General features: G+C 33.7%; 2 protein-coding genes across 2 annotated transcripts; both read right to left on the bottom strand.

Annotated features, from left to right (window-relative positions):
* Positions 1–10,058: 10,058 nt before the first annotated feature.
* LOC143573466 (syntaxin-22-like) lies at positions 10,059–14,168 on the bottom strand. The gene is made up of 8 exons (XM_077058336.1): positions 13,936–14,168; positions 11,830–11,919; positions 11,592–11,731; positions 11,411–11,489; positions 10,619–10,772; positions 10,446–10,546; positions 10,232–10,350; positions 10,059–10,118 (listed from the first exon to the last, which is right to left on the bottom strand). The coding sequence occupies exons 1-7, from the start codon at positions 14,122–14,124 to the stop codon at positions 10,285–10,287; spliced, it is 819 nt and encodes a 272-aa protein (XP_076914451.1). The 5' UTR covers positions 14,125–14,168; the 3' UTR covers positions 10,059–10,118; positions 10,232–10,284.
* Positions 14,169–15,254: 1,086 nt separating this feature from the next.
* On the bottom strand, positions 15,255–23,581 carry LOC143573470 (3beta-hydroxysteroid-dehydrogenase/decarboxylase-like). Its single transcript, XM_077058340.1, has 12 exons — positions 23,156–23,581; positions 19,927–20,016; positions 19,698–19,831; positions 19,235–19,405; positions 18,140–18,256; positions 17,993–18,072; positions 17,262–17,457; positions 16,857–16,965; positions 16,540–16,714; positions 15,926–16,061; positions 15,771–15,837; positions 15,255–15,689 (listed from the first exon to the last, which is right to left on the bottom strand). The coding sequence occupies exons 1-12, from the start codon at positions 23,397–23,399 to the stop codon at positions 15,559–15,561; spliced, it is 1,650 nt and encodes a 549-aa protein (XP_076914455.1). The 5' UTR covers positions 23,400–23,581; the 3' UTR covers positions 15,255–15,558.
* Between the last annotated feature and the right edge of the window lie 154 nt (positions 23,582–23,735).

Raw genomic sequence — 23,735 nt, 5'->3', positions numbered from 1 at the left:
CGTGTTTTCATCAAGACAAATAAAATTATGGGTCTTGTTATATCACATCATCAAATGTCCGTCCACAAAACACTCATATGGTCAATTTGACAAAAAAAATAAAAAATAAAAATTTGGAAGCTATTGGTCAGAATGCTCGTTTGGCGATTATTCAAACGTCTGTTCTGACCATAGAGGGAAACATAGAAAGTTTTTGGTCAAAAGGGTCGTCGAACCTCAATTTGAATGGCCGTTTGAAACGGTGTGTGTATAGTTGTCCCTAAAAAAATTTATGTGTATGTGTGTATATGTATGTATGTATAGGAGAACTTACCAAAGGAAAAGAAGCATGCTTGATAACAGGAGTAACTGAGTGAAGAAAGGTCTCAAGATTTGAACAATGCTCAATGGAAGAACATGAAGAAGTAGTTATAGACATGTTTTAATTATCCTCTGAAATTAAATAACACATTATATATTTTCTCTAAATAGCTCTCTCTATGTGTGTATATTTATATATAGTGTATCAATCAATCTTCTTTGCAAATTGTGATAGTTGAAAGTTGAAACATAGACAATGCTATTACATAAATGGAGGTATAGGATTGATGTGATTATTTATGACAATTAAATTTTTTAAAACTCTAGTACTTATTACTTTTTAATAAAGTATTGAAATATTTTCTAGCTCATGTTATACATGGTCAAATAAAGTGAAAAGATTGTACTTTTTAACTATATATTGTTTGCTTTAATTCCAATACTTGAATAACTTGTGAAAATCTGAATATTTTAATATTAAGTTTTTAGTCAAATGAGTAATAAACTAGGTAATTTAGGTCACATGTGTTATAATATTACCGTAATTGTAAGAATATTGGATATGATAGAAATAAGTAAATATATGAGAAGTGTACTGAGGTGATATTTCATTTCCATCGAAGTAATATTTATACTACACAAAAGGTAAAATATACAGGGGACAAATCTCAGACATTTGAAATATGTGGAGTGTTCATGTGGCCAAAACTTTTGACAAAAGTGACATACAACTTGCAAGGTCGTCGGTGGTTTCACAACACTCCCCCTTGGATGACACTTTTTCAAAACTTCGGGGTCTTGAAGTACTGCCTCATTAAAAACCTTGTTAAAGAAAAACCCAATGGGAAAAAACTTTAGCTAAGGGAAAAAGAGTGCAGTATATAGCTCCCCCTCATATTACAGGTCGTCACATTGTCCGTACATAGCGTATGCCAATATCATGAACATGTTTCCTGAATGTTGCTGTGGGAAGTGCTTTTGTGAAAAGATCAGCTGAGTTGTTGTTTGACTGGACATATCTCATCTCAACCTGATTGTCTTTAATAAGGTCTCGAGTATACTCAAAGTATCTTGGTGGTATATGTTTTGTTCTGTCACTTTTGATATACCCTTCTTTCATTTGCGAGACACAAGCTGCATTATCTTCATAGATAGGAGTTGGAATTCGATCTTTCTCTAGTCCACAAGAAATCAATATGTGTCGTGACATAGATCTTAACCATACACATTCTCTTGAAGCTTCATGCAATGCATGACTTCAGCATGATTTGAAGATGTTGCAATGAGTGTTTGTTTCTGAGAACGCCATGAAATCGCAGTTCCTCCATTCTTAAATATGTATCCAGTTTGAGATTTTGCTTTATGGGGATCAGATAAATAACCTGCATCTGCATAACCAACTAACCCTTCTTTTGAATCGTTAGGATAAAATAAACCTAAATCAGCAGTTCCTTTTAGATACCGAAAAATATGTTTAATGCCATTCCAATGTCTTTTAGTAGGGGATGAACTGAATCTTGCCAATAAGTTAACTGCAAAAGAAATGTTAGGTCTTGTACAGTTAGTAAGATACATAAGTGCTCCAATTGCATTAAGGTATGGTACTTCGGAACCAAGAATCTCTTCATTATCTTCGCAAGAACGAAATAGATCATTGTCAACATTGAGTGATCTAACAACCATTGGTGTGCTTAAAGGGTTTGCTTTGTCCATATTGAAACGTTTTAAGAGTTTCTCAGTATAAGTTGACTGATGCACAAGTATTCCATTGTGCATATGCTCAATTTGTAAACCAAGACAATATTTGGTTTTTCCAAGGTCTTTCATTTCAAATTCTTTCTTTAAAAGAGCAATCGCTTCATTAATTTCTTTTTGTGTCCCAATTAAATTGAGATCATCAACATACACGGCTATGATCACATACCCTGATGTTGTCTTCTTGATGAAGACGCATGGACAAATAAGATTATTTGTGTATCCTTTGCTTATCAAATAATCACTCAAACGATTGTACCATATCCTTCCAGATTGTTTCAGTCCATACAAGGATCTTTGTAACTTAATGGAATACATTTCCTTAGGCTTTGAGCTTATAGCTTCGGGGAGTTTAAATCCTTCGGGAATTTTCATATAGATGTCACTATCTAGTGATCCATACAAGTAAGCTGTGACAACATCCATAAGACGCATCTCTAAACTTTTAGAGACTGCTAAGCTGATTAAATATCTAAACGTAATAGCATCCATGACAGGAGAATACGTTTCTTCATAGTCAATTCCTGGCCTCTGAGAAAAACCTTGAGCTACAAGTCTTGCTTTATATCTTGTAACTTCATTTTTCTCATTTCGTTTTCTCACAAAAACCCATTTATATCCTACAGGTTTCATTGACTTTGGTGTAATGACAGTAGGTCCAAAAACCTTTCGATTATTTAGGGAATTTAATTCAGCTTGCATGGCATCTTTCCATTTGTTCCAATCTTGTCGATTTTTACAATCATCTACAGATTTTGGTTCAGGGTCATCATTTTCTTCCATGATATCACTTGCCACAGAATAAGAAAATATATCATCAATATTTTCCATTTCATCTCGATCCCACATTTTATGTGATTGACCATAGTTTATTGACAATTCTTTATTGGAATCATTTATTCCTTCCTGAGGAAATGTTATATCATTTATTTTTTCCTGAGTGAAGGTTTTTTCGATCATTCTTTCCTTAGGGTCAGTATCCTTTTCAGAGCCCTTTCTTTTTCGAGGATTTTTATCCTTTGAACCGATTGGCCTTCCACGTTTTAAATGTTTTTGAGATTCATGAGGTGCATTATTATGGTTTTGCTTGCTTGGAATCTCAACTCGAGCTGGAGCATTAGCAGCTGGTATATGAGATTTAGTGACCCTGTTTATATCAGTAAATGCATCAGGTAACTGATTTGCAATTTCTTGTAGATGTATTATTTTTTGAACCTGTCTCACTTTGTTTTGATCTTGGGTCTAGGTGTAACAATGATGGCACACACCATGATATATCTCTTTCTTGCTTTTTCATTTCTCCCCCTAATGCCGGGAACATTGTCTCGTTAAAATGGCAATCAGCAAAACGTGCTGTAAATACATCACCTGTTAAAGGTTCAAGGTATCTTATGATGGAAGACGTTTCATATCCAACATATATTCCCAACCTTCTTTGGGGACCCATTTTTGTGCGTTGTGGCGGTGCAATAGGAACATACACAGCACACCCAAAAATTCTAAGATGAGAGATATTTGGCTCATTTCTAGAAAAAGTTGTGTGGGAGAGTATTTATGATTTGCACTTGGTCTCACACGGATTAATGATCCAGCATGCATAATTGCATGACCCCAAATAGAAGCAGGGAGTTTTGTCCTCATTATTAATGGTCTAGCTATTAGTTGTAGGCATTTTATCAACGACTCGGCTAAGCCATTTCGTGTGTGTACATGAGCAACAGGGTGTTCTACAACAATCCCCATAGGCATGCAATAATCATCAAAAGCATGTGATGTAAATTCTCCCGCATTATCAAGCCTTACTCTTAATGGTATAATCCGGAAATTGTGCACGTAATTTGATAATTTGAGCAAGAAATTTTACAAAAGCAACATTACGAGTCGATAATAAAGAGATATTAGACCATCTGCTGGATGCGTTTATTAAGACCATGAAGTATCTAAATGGTCCACATGGTGGATGAATTGGTCCACATATGTCACCTTGAATTCTTTCAAGAAACATTGGTGTTTCTTTATCGACTTTTAATGGCTAAGTCCTTGTAATTAATTTTCCAAGAGAACAAGATGTACATTGAGACATTTTATCTATTTTGTGGATCTTTTGACCTTTCAGTGGATGCCCATGTGTATTTTCAATGATCCTTTTCATCATTGTGGATCCTGGATGGCCTAATCTGTCATGCCATAAGTTTATGATACCAGAATCGCAACAATTTTCTTTTGACTGCCATATGTGCTTGAGGCACATTTATATATGTATAATGCAAACCAGAATGGAGCATTGACAATTTTTCCAATATTTGATCTTTGCTTATGATATGCAAATAATTTTCATTACTAACAGTCCTTGACTGAGTATCATATCCATTATGATATATGTTTCTGAAACTCAACAAATTTCTTGTTGATTTTGGGGAAAATAAAGCATTTTCTATTTTAAGCTTTGTACCATTTGGTAATGCTAAATTAGCTTTTCCCACTCCTTCTATCAAGTTTGTAGGACCTGATATTGTATTGATGATCCCTTTTGTTGGTTTCAGTTTATAAAAATATTTTTTAGATCTAAGTATAGTATGTGTGGCTCCACTATCCGCTATACATATATCTTCTTCATATGTTTGATCTTGTGCTCCGGTGATTTTCATTTTAAATCTTGAAAAATATTAAGAAAAAATAATAAGTGTATAACGAAGACATATGATATTTTAATAAGAACTTTATTTAATTGAAACACAAGTAGTACATGAAAGAGGAACTACATAATTAAAGATAATGAGAACACACTTAATAATTGCATCTAATTACAGTAGTCAAGCGACTTTGTTTCAAAGTTCCACCTCAAAGTTTTCAACGCTCAGCTTAGCATTGATATTATTAAAGTTATCAACATGGTTCACTTCTTTCTCTTTTCCTTTTAGAGAGGCTTGGTACAGTTCACACAGATGTGGAGCTGTGCGACAAGCCTTTGCCCAGTGGTTTGTACTTCCACATCTAAAACATGAAGTGCCATTGTTTTCGGACCTACCAGCTTCATTCCATTTATTTTGGTGGTTGGAGTTGGTATTGTGTGGGACATGATAATTATTGTCTCTCTGGTTACGACCACGGCCACGGCCACGGCCACGGCCACGACCACGACCGTAAGAATTATTGTTCCATTTGAATGAAAGCTTACGATCATTAAAATGTCTTTTGTCAAAATGACCACGGCCACGTCCACGGCCTCGTCCTCGACTTTGTTCCCATTTATGACCAGAATTTTTATGAGAACTTTTGTGAGCAACATATGCTTCTGGTATTGCTAATGAACCCGTGAGACGAGATTGATGATTTTTCATCAATAATTCATTATTTTTCTCTGCTACAAGGAGCAATGCATTTAGATCAGAGTATCTCCTAAAATTCTGCAAACGATAATGTGTTTGCAAGTTTATGTTTGATGCATGAAACGTGGAGAAAGTTTTCTCTAACTTTTCTTCCTCTGTTACGGGATACCCACAAAATTCTAGCTTTGAGCAAATTCGGTATAAAGCAGAGGTGTAATCATTTACCCTCTTAAAATCTTGGAACCTAAGACTGTTCCATTCATCTCTAGAAGTAGGAAGTAAAACTTCCCTTAGATGACCGAATCTGCTTTTCAAATCTTTCCATATCATATATGGGTTATCATAATTAAAATACTCATGCTGTAGTAATTCATCAATATGTTTATGGATGAAAACATCAGCTCTTGCTTTATCCTGGTCAGAGCAATCATTGTATTCTTGGATTGTTTATAACACATCCGTAGATATTAAATGTCTTTTGACATTTGCTGTCCAAGACATATAATTTTCTCCAGAAATGTTGAGTGCAGGAAATTCGAGTTTTGCTATATTTGACATTTTGTTGCTAAACATAATAGAGCAAATAATAAGATAAATATTAGAATCCATATATATCAATCAACAATGAGATACAATACATTGGTAGAGCTAAAAACATATAAAAGAAAAAGAAAATGCCGAAATCTTCAGATGGGAGATTAAAAATTAGAATGAGAAGTAGTATAAGCATTATAGTGACCAACAGCAAAACCGGGTGAATCATTTTGAAAACTTTATCTTGGATAAATTTAATAAGAAGAATGTTTGTTGTAAATGAAATGGGGTTAATAATTGGTTATTTATAGTGAAAATTTATAACCGTTTTACAACGGCTATATTACCGTTTTATAATGGTAACATTACCGTTTGTATGTGTGTGTGTATATATATATAATATTAATTATTTTAGAGTAAGATAATAAATAAGATAATAAATACAGTTTATTTTATAAAATATATAATTATTATGCATAATAATAAGAATAAAATTGTTAGTGTAAATAAATCTAACTTTTAAATGATATATTAGTGTGCATATAAAAATTAGAATGGTTATCAAATTTTAATAACAATGTTTATACACATTATTGTTATTACTTAGTATATGTATATGCATAGATATATTTTCAATGTACATAATTAAAGAAATGTTTATGATGCTTATGTAGATACATTTGTGTCTATTACCTTTCTTGATTAGGATATAAGCGGCTCGTGCTGATAACGTGTTATAATATTACCGTAATTGTAAGAATATTGGATATGATAGAAATAAGTAAATATATGAGAAGTGTATAGAGGTGATATTTCATTTCCATCGAAGCAGTATTTATACTACACAAAAGGTAAAATATACAGGAGACAAATCTCAGACATTTGAAATATGTGGAGTGTTCATGTGGCCAAAACTTTTGACAAAAGTGACATACAACTTGCAAGGTCGTCGGTGGTTTCACAACAACATGTAGATATATGTATATTGCCATTGACTTTATAGTTTATAGTCACTAATTTTGTAATATTTTACATGATAACAAAATTAAATTTGGTCTTCAGTTTAGTTGATTTCAGTAATGATACAATATTATATATAATTAACTCTATTAGTGGATTTTGTTAGGTGAATAAGAACTCAATTGATCTTTTTCCTAAAATCATTTTTCTTATTTCTCTAAAAGAGTAAAATGTTTTAATGTTTTATAATCATGAAAATCAGCTTTTAAGATTTTTATATTCTGGAAATAAATTTAAGTATCACTGCTGCAAGTTTCTACTAAAAAAATAGTCATTTAATCATATTTATAAAATATTTTATCAATATTTATGAAATATTTATAGCTAATGAACTAATCGCTATAAGTTTGTAAAGTCAAATATATCATATTTAAAAGGAATATTGGATTTTAATAATCCCTATCGAATGGTATTGGCCGATAATAATCCCTATTTATTTTATCGCCACTGGTGATTTCAAATTCAAAAAAGTTGGCCCCCAATGGTCCCCCGTTAAAAATGACTTAACGGCGTTATATTTTTTTTTCTGAATTTCAAACTAACTTTTTAGGGCTATTAATCGGAAGGAAGATACGAGTCGAATGATATAAAACTTAGCTCCAAATAATGATCTAAACGACTTAATTTTGGTTAATTGTAAGTTCAAACACCCGAATTGAAGCATTAATTCGTCATTTTGAAGCACTGTTTCGAACTAAGTTTTACACCAATCGACTCGCATCCTCCTAACGATCAAAAGCCCTAAAACATTGGTTTAAAATTCAGAAATAACTATAACGCCGTTAAGTCATATTTAACGGGGACCATTGAGGGCCAACGTTTTTGAATTTGAGACCGTCAGTGGCGATAAAATGAATATGGATTATTATCGGTCAATACCATTCAATAAGGATTATTAAAATCCAATATTCCTATTTAAAAAGGGTTATGTTATATTTGCATGTCCCCACTTGATTTCACAAGGTACACCATCAAACGGCCACAAAATATTCATAGGGCCGTTTTGATAAAAACTCTCAAACTTTGCAAACTATTGATTAGAGTGTTTGTTTGAAAAATATCCGAACGGTCATTCTAACCACAAGAGGTCAAATTTCAAAAATTATTGGTAAGAACAGGCTGACTGATATTCGGATGGTCGTTCTGATAACAGACGATCAAACTTTGGTTAAAGTGTTACTTTTATATCTCATGCTTAAAACTTTTGAAAATCTCCACTTGCCCAACCATGAGTATTCCTCTCATTGGTTGAATCGTGTGACTGTGCCAATTCTTCTTAGACCATCCTCTATAGTAGGGGGCATTGAAGCCCATCCACAGTGTCACGTAAGCACCGGAGGGCATCAAAGCCCCAACCAATAGTACATCGCTATGGTTTAATGCCCCAAGGGCATCTATATATATATATATATATGTATGTATGTATGTATGTATGTATGTATGTGAGAGAGAGAGATGGAGAGAGTTGTTGGAGAAGTGGCCCACATTCACACACAAAGGCGCCGATCGTTTGGACGCCCCTTGGCTCCGCGCCCCACCACCAAGGGCGCCCCTTGGTGGTGTTCCGCGCCCAAGGGCGTCCATTAAAGCCATCAATGGCGCCCATAGGGGGTGGTCTCAATGACGAAGCTTGTACTGAGGCACCGGGGGAGGGGGGGGAGCTCAAAATGTATACAAAATTTCACAAACGAGGGGGGTCGGGTTCAAATTTTTGCCCGAAAAAGGCTAAATTTACATTACGTATAAAAATTTTCGGTCGAAAACTGGTAAATTTACACTACTGCGCACAAAAACAGGGAGGCCGGGGTCTCCCCGGGACTCAATTAAACTTCGCCAATGGGTGGTCTTATATCACAATTTCGATTGCCAGCCAATGAAGTGTTAATTGGTGAAAGGTTTGTAGTTAAGATTGTAAAGAACCAAACAACTACGAATGAAATATGTTCATGTTCATTTGTTTAACTTTAACTAAACAAACAAACGAAACGAACTAAAAAAATGAGTTTCTTGTTTGTGTTCATGTGTGAAGAAAATGAATGTGTTCGTGTTTGCTCATTTACAATATAAACAAATGATTCACGAGTGTAAATGAATGAACATAACTAAACATGGTTGAATGATTATAACCAAGTGAAAAACACAAACATTTATTGTGTGACTTTTTTTCAACTGAGTTTATTGTGTAGTTAATTAGGGATTAATGAAGGAAACTTATTCAACGTTAAAACATCTAATTATATTAGAGTTCTCTCTATACAAGTAAGTGAAAGAAGTACCGAAGAGTCTTTGGTCTGTTTATAAAATGTGTTCTTCCTTAAGCGTGAGGATTTAAATCCCATAGTAGAAAAAAATGTAGATTTAGAAGTAGAATTGGATAGTGCATGAATTAGTCGTGCTAAAATAATAGAAACAGAACAAGAAATAGCAAGTGAAAGAAGTAGAGTTAATTTTGATTTGTAAACTAAAGTTTTCATATTAATTTCGTTTAAAGTGTGCTTTTTATGCGGTACCAGGTAATATAGGTGAAAAATCCGGTTGCTGATTTAAAACCGGTTCTTAAGCTCATCCAGAGTCACGTTTCAAATCCAATTTGATCCGCGAGTTTGAAATCTAGTCGAGTATATATAAGTTTGACCATGTTTGAAGGAAACGGTTTAAAAAAACAGTTTTGCAATAAGTTGAATCCGGTTTGAAACGGCTCCAATCCGGTCTGGTCAGGAGTTGATTCACATTAGAAACTGATTTGGGCCCAACCCGATTTTTACTTTCGTTGAACCCCATATGAACTGGTTTTAAAACCAATACAACTTGAGCCAAAGTTCGGTTTGAGCCAAAATACATAATCGTTCGCTAGCGAATTATGTGACCAACGGTTTCAAGTCACGCCTTCTAACTAAAGAAGACCTCAAATTTTCCAACCATGTATATGAGTATAAATACACCCATTGCAAACAAGTGATTTATAAATGTCACATTTCATAAATATTAATATTTTGGATTATAATTGCAAAGACAAAGTTAAAAGCAAACTTTACAACACTCATCTCATACAAACACAAAATACACAATCTTATTATCCACCTCTTAATTCTCACATATATGAACCAAAAGCAATAAAACAAACAGTGAAACAGCCCACAAAACAATATATAAAAAAAATCAATTTAACAAAAAGAACCCCTGCAGCAAAAGCATGAAATCGCACAATATAAGATATAAAAAAAAACACAATTTGAACAATACAAAGAATTCAAATCTTGACAAATATTTAAAAAAAAAAAGATCGGATTTACCTATACGCGTAACAACAAACCATAGATAACACCCGGCGAATGAATGTGGAAGGTCAAACCACAAGTATTATGACCACAATGAGAAGCACAATCCCGATGATCACCAAAAGCAAACAAGTCTGCATGGAGCATGCGTGATAGAATGAACATTATATAAAGCATAATTTAATTATGTGTAATTCACACTATTTCAAAAATTATGAACACAAATTACCATTGAAGAATTTGATCTTTGAGCTTTTGATGCTTTCGCAAGATGGGATTTTCCCTGTGCGGTTGCAGCATGAGAGTTTTCAATATTTGAGCCAATATCGTCTGCAACAAATTCACAACATGAATATAAAAAGACGCAAAAAAGGAAGTAAAATAAGTGACGGTTATACTTACCAATCATTGTTCCTTGCTCATGAACCAAAACCGCAAGATCTTTAAATATTTCATTCACCTCACCAATTTGGTTTTGAATTTCTTGTATTCCCTGATCTCTTTCCTCGATAATAGCCTCATTAAACGCAATCTCATTGTCCAAAAGCAACACTTCCTGTCTGCAGGACAAAATGGACATTTTACTCCTAAGCAGAGATGCAAACGAGCCAAGCCGCTCGCAAGCTGCTCGAGATCAGATCGATAAGTAGCTCGAAACAAACCCAGCCATACCAAGCCTAAGCCCCAAATAATGCTTGTTAAGTTATCAAGCTCGAGCTTTGTATCGAAAGATCGTTTAGGCCCGCGATCCTTAACGAGCCTTCTGTATTTTTAAATTTTACCTCTTCTGCACATCTATGTATTAATTTCACATCACACAACCGAGCTCAAGCCAAGGTTAGGCTCGTCTAAGGTTTATTTCAAAATATATAAAAATACTTAAACATGCATATAAATTAAGTAAAAAATAATAATCGAGCCGAGCCCGAGCTTGAAAATAATACTCACATAATAAATAATAAAAGAGCCAAAGCCCAAGCTTAAAAAAACAACACACGAGCCAAGCTCAAGCTTAAGAAAAAGAGTTTGAATCAAGCCGAGCTTGAGCTCCTTCAAGTCAAAACGAGCAAAGCCCAAGACTAGTCGAGCTCGAGCTTGGCTTGGCTAGTTTGCACTCCTACTCCTAATTATACGATAACATATTGACAGAATTGCATTAGTGCCCCTGTATATAAAACATGCATAGCAGAAAACTTGCCTTCTAGATTCAACAAGAAGGGCATACTGTTCTGGGCTTCTGCCTGAGCTGGCGTCCACTTCACTATCTTCATTACTGAAAATCAAACAGAACGACATGAACAAAACGGTAAATGGCACGTATTCAAACTGAAACGAATTTTTAAAGACAGCAACTACTGGTTTCATGACTATTTACCGGGATGAATGAATAGCTTGAGGAACAGCAGGTGAGTAAGCGGTCTCCCTTTCGGCTGAAAGCCGTTGTGCTTTCTGGAATTCTTGTAAAACCGCTTGAAAATCTTTTGCAAGTTTGGCATCTGTAATCTTTTTACTGGCCTGTAACAAAATGATTGAACATAATGCCAACTTAATACTTATTGACCTTAAAAAAGTTTTAAAAAAACGCAAACTTGTTTTTTTAATTGAGCCCTTACACTAACTTCAGCGCGATGATCTATTTCACTAGCTTTCTTGAGTTTCTCAGATGTATCCTTCACCAATTTCCCAATATGTAAGTTTTGTGCCTATCATTGAGTAAAAGAAAATCATCATTGTCTGCGCTCAACGGAGTAATATAAATATAAAAATAAACAATTTTAAGTAAAGAAATGCATCTACAGTAAAATTACTAACAGCTCCTAGTATGATCTAGAGTTTCGTTGTTCAATGTGATCAAATAGCTCAATTAAATTAGGACTGTAAACCAACCAAACGTTCAGTGCACTGTTTGTGAACCGCTCGGCGGGACGTTCGTTTATTTAATATACGAACGAACATGAACAAAGATGTTTGTTCGTTTAATTAAATGAATGAACACGAATACATGCTTTGTTAATTCATTTATGTTTATGAACATTCTTTTATGCTCGTTTATATGTGCGTTTATGTCCATTTACGTTCGTTTGTGTCCGTTCATTTCTGCGTGTTTATGTTCGTTTACGTTCATTCATTTCTGTCCGTTTATGTTCGTTTACGTTTGTTATGTTAATTCGATGTGTTTTCTGGATTTTTGGATGAATCATGTATTTAATGTTTTATATTTGTTCATTTATGTTTGTTGGTGTTTGTTTACATTTGTTCATATATATTCATTCAATTATGTTTGTGAACTGTTCGTTTAGTTTTTTAACGAATGAACACGAACATGTTCATCTTTTATACAAACGAACAAATATTAGTTCAATTAACTGTTCGTTTTCGTTTAAAGTTTAATGAACGAACACAAACATGTTCATTTCAAAACGAACGAACACGAACACAAATATTTGTTCAGCTAACTATTCGTGTCCGTGTAAAGTAAAATGAACTTTGCTCGTGCTCGTTCGGTTCATTTGCATTAAATTCAATAATAAACTCTACCGCTTTGAACCTAACTACACACCAAAACAAGCACATACCAACTACTCACCCCTAAACCAACAATAAAACAAGCCAATAAATATTAGTCCAATTAACTGTTCGTGTCCGTTTAAAGTTCAATGAACAAACAGGAACATGCTCATTTCTTAAATGAACAAACGTGAGCACAAATATTTGTTCAGAGTAAATGTCCGCGTAGGTGTGCATTTAAAGTTAAATGAACGAACACGGAACATGTTCATTTTCAAAACGAACGAACACGGACACAAATATTTGTTCGCCTAACTATTTGTGCCTGTTTAAAGTTAAGTGAACTTTGTTCGTGTTCGTTCGGTTCAAAACAAGCACATACTAACTACTCAACCCTAAAACAACTATAAAACAAACCAATAAATATTAGTTCAATTAACTGTTTGTGTTCATTTAAAGTTCAATGAACAAACACGAACATGTTCATTTCTTAAACTTACAAACGTGAGCACAAATATTTGTTCAGAGAAACTGTTCACGTCGGTGTTCGTTTAAATTTAAATGAACGAACACGAACACAGATATTTGTTCGACTAACTATTCATGTCCGTGTAAAGTAAAATGAACTTTGTTTGTGTTCGTTCGGTACGTTTACATATTAAAATTCAATTATAAACTGAACGAACGAACGAACGTGAGCACAAATATTTGTTCATAGTAATTGTTCGCGTTGGTGTTCGTTTAAAGTTAAATGAACAAACACGAACACGAACTATTCGTGTCCGAGTAAAGTAAAATGAACTTTGTTCGTGTTAGTTCGGTTCATTTGCATATTTAAATTCAATTATAAATTCTACCACTCTGAACCTAACTACACACCAAAACAAGCACAGACTAACTACTCAACCCTAAAACAACTATAAAACAGACAAATAGATATTAGTTCAATAAACTGTTCGTGTCCGTTTAAAGTTCAATAAACGAACGTGCGCACAAATATTTGTTCGGAGTAACTGTTTGCGTTGGTGTTCGTTTAAAGTTAAATAAACGAACACAGAACTATTCGTGTCCGTGTAAAGTTAAATGAACTTTGTTCGTGTTTGTGTCCGTTTAAAGTTACGTTTACATATTAAAATTCAATTATAAACTAGAAGCTAACTACTAAACCCTAAAACAAGAATAAAAAGCAATTGAATGATGTTTAATGAGACATACAGTTTATCTCGAAGCTCAGGTGTATCCTTAGGCGTACCAACGGCATTCACTAGCCTCTGAAACGTAGTATTAATCTGGAATATTCCAGAAGCAATGGCTTGTGTCGGATCCTGTTGCTTCACGCCGTTGTAACCTCCGCGTCGTGAATTGATCGGACGCCCAGCTTCAATATCTTGAAAACTCATATTATTATTATTATTATCGTTGTTGTACGGACGAATTTGTGAATTGAATTGAATTGAATTGAATTGAATTGAATTGAATTGAATTGTGGAGTGAAGAGTAATGTGTAGCAATTGGAGTAATCAGTGAAGAAATTAGGGCGTAATTGAATGGTGATGATTGATGATTTTGTTTAAAATTTTTAATTCATAATTTGACTTTTATTGATATTTTTTTATACAGGAAAGAGAAGTTTACAAATATAAAAAAACAAAGAATGATTAAAATAATTGTTGATAGAAATAAGACTTATTTATTTGTTTTGGTATTTAGCATAAAACTAATTTTATATACAGAAAAGAAAAAATAGCATAAAGTTTGAATAAAATTTATATCAAGTTATATAATTTGTTTTAGGTAAAATTCTCAAAATTTCTCTCTTTGTCTCCAAAACTATTGGATAAATGTTTCATTTAAACACGTCGGTGGCGACATCTTTATTGTGTGAGACAATGGGTTTATAGGATCAATAACCAGACGTCACATGTCTCATATGCTTTTTGTGTCTTTTGTTATTATATTTCTTAATAGTATTTGTTTCCTTTTCTGGTTGTTGTTGATAATTGTTTAAATTTTTTATGTTAACGAGGTTTGGATCCAAAAAACCAATATATAAATCACAAAACTAAACCATAACAATTAGCCATGTCATCAACTTCACAATGCACTTGTTTTAGCCATTCAAGCATTAGTTGAGTGGCAAAAAGTCATGTCTTCTGAGAAGACAAGGTTCAATCTTGACACATGGTAGATCATTCTCTGTGTAATTTGAAAGTAGGAGGTAGATCGACATATGAATCGCCATAAAAAAAAGTGCTTGTATAAACAAACCAAGCCGCTCAAGCTCAAGCTCAAGCCTAAGCCTAAAACTAAACTTGTTTAATAAACAAGACCAAGATTCACTTATTGAGTTCCACTGTTCAAGTAGACCCATGAGCCTAAACTGACTTACTATGTATATAGTTTTATTAATATAACATATTAAACATATCTTGTAAGTTAAACGAGCCCCAAGCTCGACTAGTGATTGTGTAAACCTGAAACTGTTTTCTATCTCCCATCACATCTTGCCAGCATTGCATACAAGTGATCTACTTGATTCATTATTTCTACTTCAAACTAACTCTGATTGTTCAAATAAAAGGTTTTGTAACAAGCAATAAACTATTTCCTATTTGAAATTAATCTCATTTTTCTTTTAAAAAAATGTTCAAAAATTAGCTAAAAATATCTAATAATCTTCCCAATTTACCACTGATTAACCACCACAAAATCCTTTGCCATAGGCAGAATATCCATACCGAATTTTTTCTTTAAACTTCATGAGGATCTTCGTATGAACAGCTGCCATGAAACGTGTGACCAGATATCTACATTTTATCTCACATCTTAAACGTCTAGTTAAGGTACTCAGTAGTGACAGATACCACAGACCACCTTGCGAGTTCGTATAATAAGCCTACTATTCCGTCAATTTCCTCCTCATATTGCTCATAAACGAAGAACAAGATAAACGAAAATGCCAGTGCTGCACAATAACCTTAATCAATAACCAACAAATAAAAGTATAATTAAGCAGCTAAAACACACTACTAAAAACACGTGATACCTAGTCCAAACGAAACGGGGAAATAGTTGACAATAAGCAACTTGAAAAGATAGAGACAAACTACCAACTGCGACAAGTAATGAAAAAAAACATATCATGATGCTAAAGTTGTGTAATGGATAGGCCGTAAGCACAACTAAAATAGTAAAATATACCTTGAAGAACAAACTCCAGTCACTTCCACGTGCCAATGATCTAATGACGCCGCTTACTCTATTCCACATGTTAACTATATTCTTCACTGAACTCTTCATAACCGTCTCAGAGACCTCAAATTTTGAAAAGCTAAACCTGTAGAAAGCAAACGTAATCAATAGCTAGTAAGTTTCAGATTCATTTTCTGACAGGGTAGAGTTTTTTATATATTAACTAGTTTTTTAACCGGCGCAACGCGAATCCGGTCGGTTTTGGTGACGTGCGTTATTGTACCGAAATTAAAACCAAATATAAAACAAAAAAAATTATAAAATTTGAGGTGGACCAATGTGGTGGTATCTGTCGGTAAAACTCGATCGTCGGTAAAACCCGACTGTTGTCAATCCCGGGCAATGATGCGGTGAATCTACGGGTATTTGGTCGGTTTCCGTCATGTTTATTATGATACCAGAACTAAAAAACTTGACAATCTGTCGGTTTCCGTTAAATTCGTTATGGTGACTGAACTAAAAAACAAAAACAAAATTTACGGACCAGTTTGGTGCTGCCAAGTGACCCAATAGGACACTTGCGGCACCAAACTTGTTATTTGTTATATAGTAATAATACTTACACTTCAGTTGATAATAGAGAATATCCATACAGGGAAACTAAAATGAGCAGCAGCAGTTGAGTTGTAGAAGAGACAACCGTTCTTTCACAAAGACAAAACCAGTAGAAGAGAGAAACCGCTCCACAAAAGCAAGAAAATGATTTCCTCTCGTCTCTCCACAGTAAAATCTCTGCGACTGCATACACCAGATAACAAGCAAAATCTCTTATCAAACATATGTGATACAGATAGCAGATAGTTAGCATAGTTATTAACTATTTAACTGCAGTGGTTAAAAGTGAAATTTGCCAGATGTAAGAGGCAAAAGTGTAATTTACCTTCCCCGCCACCTAGCAGCTGCTCTATTTTTGATTGTTCATCAAGAATTAAAGAAGACGGGTCCTTTGCTAAATGAGAGAATGATTCAATGGTTGCTTGTATACCTTCCTGTACGTTAACGATTATATGCAATGTGAGAAAATTAGAAAAATATCTCAAAACATAATGAGATTTTAACTGATTTCCTTTCCTTTTTAAATAATAATTTCGCATTATGCACAAAAACCGCCAAATATTTTAAACGAAAAACAAATGCAGAAAAAATATATAAACTCAGCATGAGTATAGACTGATAATAAAAACACTGACAATTATATGTTTTAGAATTAATATATTTAGGACCACTGCAAGCATAACAAGAATGACGCAAAACTCAACAAACACTCCAAAATAATAAAACTTACATCCAGTGAGACAACAGGTGAATATTCAATGTGTTGCTGGGCTGCAGAACAATCATATGTTGTAGTGTGTGACATTATTTGAACAATATTCCGAACTGAAGAATTACTAATGTTTCTGGGATTTGTCTTTAAATGCATCAATTTAATGAAAGAAACAATCAACTTGACAACCACATCAGGGAGTTTGACCATTGACCTGCAGATTATCACACAACATCAGATCTAAAGAAAATTAAGTTTCACTGATTTTCAGCACACATGATGATTGATCAGAAAGAAACCATTAAATACAAAAAAAAATAAATCAATTTTATATCTAAGCAGTTAATGCAGAAAATATCAGATATCGGTCCTGAGATATCAGTTATCGTGGTGGGATATCAGTAATTTTATTATCATGTAAAATTCATATATATAGCAATTTAACACTAATAATTCAGTATACTCTCCTACCATTAACAAATTAACCTTTTGCAACTTGCAAAACACAAACAACCGTAGCAAGTAGGAAACTGATCAAGACTTAAAACATTAACATTGAACACTAAAAATTGATAATTAAGACTAAAAGCACTGATATCGGGAATATTGGTGACATATCGGTCAATATAGCCGATATTACCGGTACCAATATTCTGACCAATATTTTACCAAATACCAAGAGACCAATAACCGATATATCGGCGATATCGACTGCATAGTTTTATATTAAAAACAGACGAATCAGTTACCTGTAATAACCTAAGCCCTCAAGCACGCGCAAAGAGAATTCCCAAGAGCCGATTGGCTCAAGATTAGTGACGAAGAATGCCTAAAGTAGATTACAAAATTCTTTTTAGTTAGTAACCACACATGAGGATAATAATAACACACTTTACCTTTCCAGCCACGATAACCATATGAGAGCTCAGAGCAGCTTCAGCGCAGATAAGAGCATGAGCAACATTTTCTACATACGTGTAGTCACACATGCTTCCGTCACTTCCTATAATAAACTGGAATGAGAGCATCTATTACTTATAAAGGTATATCCAAGAAGACACTTTGTTTACACAGAAAGAAAGAAAACAAAAAAGTGGATGGCACTAATACTTCTAGTCTTCTACAAATTATTCTTGTCCCAAAAGAAGAGAATGAGTAAACTAATTTTACACAACAATGTTTTACCAATTGCCAAAGAGAACTTCTTGCTTCTTTCAAAAGTAATGTCTCATGTCTGCACTCGTTCAGTCTGTTTCTTCCATTTTATATAATTATTTGTTGATTGCATATCCATAATTCAGTTATCTAACTATTAAGAGCATGTTTGGGATTGAGTTTGAAAAATGCTTATTGGCTTATTGGTGTTTTCAAAAAGTCAAAAAGTTTAAATGTGTTTAGCAATCACAAAAAAACTTTCTTATTTTAGCTTTTTGAAAGGGTTAAAAAGCAGTTTTCCAAAAGCCTCAAATCTTGGCGTTTAAAAATGGCTTTTTGAAAAAGCATATAAGCCAATAAGCATTTTTCAAACTCAATCCCAAACATGCCCTAAAATGATTCCATCATTTTCAAGCACTTACAGTTTCTAAAAACAAAATAGTAAACTACAGATAAAAACCTACAACAAATACAAATGCAGCCCTATGACATTTAAAACTGTGAAAACTTGAAGAAAACTAAAAACAAATTGTTCTATTTTAAATAACAAATACATAAACTCAGAAAACCAATCCTTATGTCTATCTATTATCTAACTCTTATTCTACCATAATCTAAGATTATCTCGAATGCATAACGTAAGCCTAAAACTAATAAGTATCTAGAAAATAAAACAAATGAAAAAAAAATCTAATATCCGGAACTATATTCAAACAGAAAATTAATTTTATGTTTACTCAAAAAAAAAATCAAAATTTGCAGATTTGACAGATAAATAGAGATAAAAAGAAAGAAATATGTACATAAAATTGTTAATACCAACATAGTCTCCACACCTTGGCCCAGCTGGATTTGGCAACATCAATGAGAGATGGTAAAAGCTGCTTGTCTCCAGGTCCAAAAATGTTGCTAGGGCGAATAGCACAAGTAAGAAGCCCATCAATGTCATTAGCAAGCAAAACAGTTGCCTCGGCTTGAGCCTTAAGTTCACAATATACATTCTTAAACTGTGCCATTGCAAAAAGAGAAGAATAAATATCATGAAAAAGATTAGTATGAGCAGAATATAACTCCCACCTTCTGCATCGAGCATGAATACAAGTACAACAAAAAATTAATCAATATTACATTAGTTTAGTTATTGGCTTACGACTCTTAAATAAAGTATCTTATTGCAAAAAGAGTTTGGGTTGAGACTGGTCATTTCAGTATGGGCCAAAAACTGAATGGGTGCAGATTGATGAAAAAACACTTTTTTAATTAAAAAAAACAATGAGTTAGAATGGTCTAAAGACATACTTTTGTCGCATATAACAGTGTCTCTTTTGCATTATGTATATCATGTGAACCGTCCACAACTACGTCTGCAGTACTGTTGTATATTAGCCGTTTAACATTGCATTCTTGACAAGCACTGATGACATTCTTCACACCTAAATATAACACAATTAACAAGATATTAAGAGCCTTGAGAAAAACATAATGTATAACTCTTAAGGGACTAAAGTTTAGGTAAGATAAGGTTGACCTTGAACAATTAATGTGTAGCCAGAGATAAAATCGTTATTGCAAGAATCATCATCATCCACATAGAACACAACTGATGAGCCTTCAATAGCTGCAAATAAAATTGCTGAATATAATTAATCTCAGCCTGATTTAAGTTCTACATAGAATAACAAATTAGTGTATATAACAAAAGCTCAGATGAAAAGCACACTGCTGGTATTTGCCAGAGTACTTATTAGTATAATTGGATATTGTGCGGTTAAGCTCTTTTTCAGTTTCATTTTTTGGTAGAGTAAGACAAAAAAAATAAACAGAATAAATATAAGCAACAATTTAAATATCATTGCCCCAACTTATACACAATTGGGATAAACATCAAACATTTGCACCCTCTAAACACAGGCAAGTGAGTTTCCAGATTCTCTCTAATGCTTCTATCTTCTTGTGTATGAATCAACTGTGATCACTGTTCTGTGCCTTTAACGTCTCAGTCACCATAAGTACTTTGATGAATTGTGTGGATATGAGATTAAATTCCATGATGATGTTTCTTGCAACCTAGTTTGGTTCTATATCCAAAATGAAATCCATACATGAACCTGATTTTGTGTCTTTGGGCTAAGTGGTTTTCCTAAGAGCACTCGTTGCACCAATCTTCTATCCTGTCACACAAACTAATGCAATTCCCCCGCACTGGATGATTGTGTAAGTATACAATTATTTTTCAAGAGTTTTGATCGCACTGAAGACTCACTGTCAGAGAAGAATATGCTGCCAATCTTACATCATATGCCACAATGAAAAGACACCTAATACTGCATACTATCTCTTTGCTAACATTAAAAGTCTGCTTATAATCAATTCAAGCTTTGCTAACATTAATAGTCCTTCTATGACCATAATACTCACATAATTCATTTAACTAAAATGATATATTTTGTATTAGAGCATAAGCCATAGCTGAATTCAAGCGAATTAGTTTAAAAAATGCTAAAAAACGTTAGTTTTGATAGTAAGCTAGACCTAACGGTTACATGTAAGTGCAGTCGCATGTTATGTAAATAATTAGTTAAATCAAGAGGCAACAGTTTCATACTCCTTCCCTCCTATGTGACTTACGGCACACACATTTGTCACAGATCTTCATAAGTTTGCATTGTCATACTAGCAATTAGCTGCTAACTACATGTAGAGAAAGCAACAAAGGCAACAAAAGTCTGCTTATGATCATTTCAGAAGAAAATAAACTTGCATTCCCTAACAATATTCCTTCTGTTACCACACTATTACATTAAACTCACATGTTTCGTTTAACTGAAATGAAATATCCGTATTCAAGTATAAGCCGTGGCTGAATTCAAGCAACTTTGTTTAAGAAATGCTAAAACATGATGGTTATGCCAGTAAGTGCAGTTATGACAGCAAGCTAAACCCAATGTTTACATATAACTATATAAGTGCAGGTGCATATAAGATTAGCTACATCAACAGACAACAATTTAAAACTCCTGACTCCTATGTCTTATCTAATAAACAACATACAAATTTGTCACAGATCTTCATAAGTTGCAAAATCATTCTAACAATTTTTTTTATTTTATTTTTTTTACACAAACCGAGCTACATCTGGATAATGGGTAAGCAAGCAACAAGCTGCGCCGCTATCCCCTTCTAACAATTAGTTGCAAACTACATGAACAGAAGGTAAACAAATAAATTAATAAATAAATACATAAATAACTAAAAACTATTAAAGCAAATAAGTTCAAAAATCCTAAATGTTAGTTATGTTAACAAACTAAACCTAATGATTACAGTTTCATGTGATTAACTAATAACTACATCATAGGCAACAATTCAATACTCCTTCCTCCTAAGTCCTATCTAATCTACAACACACACATTTCTCACACATATTCATAATTCACAATATCATACTAACAATTAGCTGCAAGCTACATGCACAGACAGTAAACCTAATTATCACACTTTCATGTGATTTACTAATAACTACATCAATAAGCAACAATATATTAACAATTAGCTGAAAACTACATCTCATTAAACGCCATCATACATAAACAAGTAAACAGTATCGTTGATTATCGAACTTTTGTCACACACATCAACATGAAAGTACAAAGCATGGCCAGTTATGATAATAAACTAAACCTAATGATTTACGAACTTTTGTCGCGGACAGCTAATTCAATAATCTTTCCTGCTATCTAATATACAACACACACATTTCTCATATATCTTTATAATTCACAAAATCATACTAACAATAAGCTGCAAACTACATGCAATCAAAACATCATCATGCATAAATAACAAAAAAGTATCTTTGATAATCAAACTTTTGTCGCACACATCAACATGAAAGTACAAAGCACGGCCAGTTATGATAATAAACTAAACCTAATGATTACAGTTTCATGTGAATGTGTGATTACCTAATAACTACATCAACTGGCAACAACATACACATTTCTCACATATCTTCATAATTCACAATATCATACTAACAATTAGCTGTAAACTACATGTACAGAAAGTAAATAAATAAACAAAAGTAAAAAAGTACAGTAACTGAATTCAATCTAATTAGTTTTAAAAAATGCTAGAAAGTTAGTTATATATAATAATAAACAAAACCTAAGGTTACAGTTTCATGTCATTAACTAATAACTACATCAAGAGGCAACAACAGTCCTTCTGTGAGCATCATATTACATTAAACTCACAAATTTCATTTAACAGAAATGAAATATTCGTATTCTAGTATAAGCCGTAGCCGAATTCAAGCAAACTAGTTTCAGAAATGCTAAAACGTTAGTTATTATGATAATAAACTAAACCTAATGATCACAGTTTCATGTAATCAACTAATAACTACATCAAGAGGCAACAATTCGATACTTGATCTACAACATACACATTCCTCACACCTCTTCATAAGACACAAACTCATACTAACAATTAGCTGCAAACTATCACACATAAACAAGTAAACAGTGCCATTGACGATCAAACTTTTATCACGCACATCAACATGATAGTACGAAGCACGGCCAGTTAAGATAATAAACTAAACCTAATGATTACAATCTCATGTAATTAACTAATAACTACATCAAGAGACTACAATTCGATACGTAGTCTACAGCATACACATTCCTCACACCTCTTCATAATATACAAACTCATTAGCTGCAAACTATCAAACATAAACAAGTAAACAGTACCGTTAACGATCGAACTTTTATCGCGAACATCAACATGAATATACGAAGCACGGCCAGTAGATACAGCACGACTAAGCGTTCGATCGCAGTTGTTATCGGACGAATCAAGTTCTAACGAGTCATCTGAATCGGCAACTCGGACGATCCAATGACCTAGCTTCAATAACCTGGCAACGAGATATCTTCCGACGAAGGTTCTACCGCCGATTACAACGGTAGTTATGGATTGATCGTTGTCAGCCATTGTTAATTGTTAATTGCTACTTCCTGTCTCTCTCTACTTTATATCTCTAGGTTATAGAGAAGAAGAAGCTAGAGAGAGTATTGATTTAGAATTTAGGCTTTTAGGTTTTTGTCAACGAGGGAGATTGAAAGGGGGGTTGGCGCCGAAAGTTACTTTTCATGTATCGTTAGATTTGGTGGAGGGACGGTATACTGGTTCAGAGAGGTCGTCGGTTCGAGTCTTGTCGTTTGTGTTTGTGTCGGGTGAGAGGGAGGGGAGGGGAGGGGAGGGGAGGGGAGGGGTTTTACAGTTTTACTGGTTGAACGGGTTTTCGTTTATGGGGTTCTCGAGTCAGAC

This window comes from Bidens hawaiensis, unplaced genomic scaffold, assembly GCF_021521415.1.
Source record: "Bidens hawaiensis isolate Kalapana, Puna unplaced genomic scaffold, B.hawaiensis_p1.1 tig00026434_1, whole genome shotgun sequence".
NCBI lineage: Eukaryota > Viridiplantae > Streptophyta > Magnoliopsida > Asterales > Asteraceae > Bidens > Bidens hawaiensis.
This window is presented reverse-complemented; position numbering and strand designations above follow the sequence as displayed.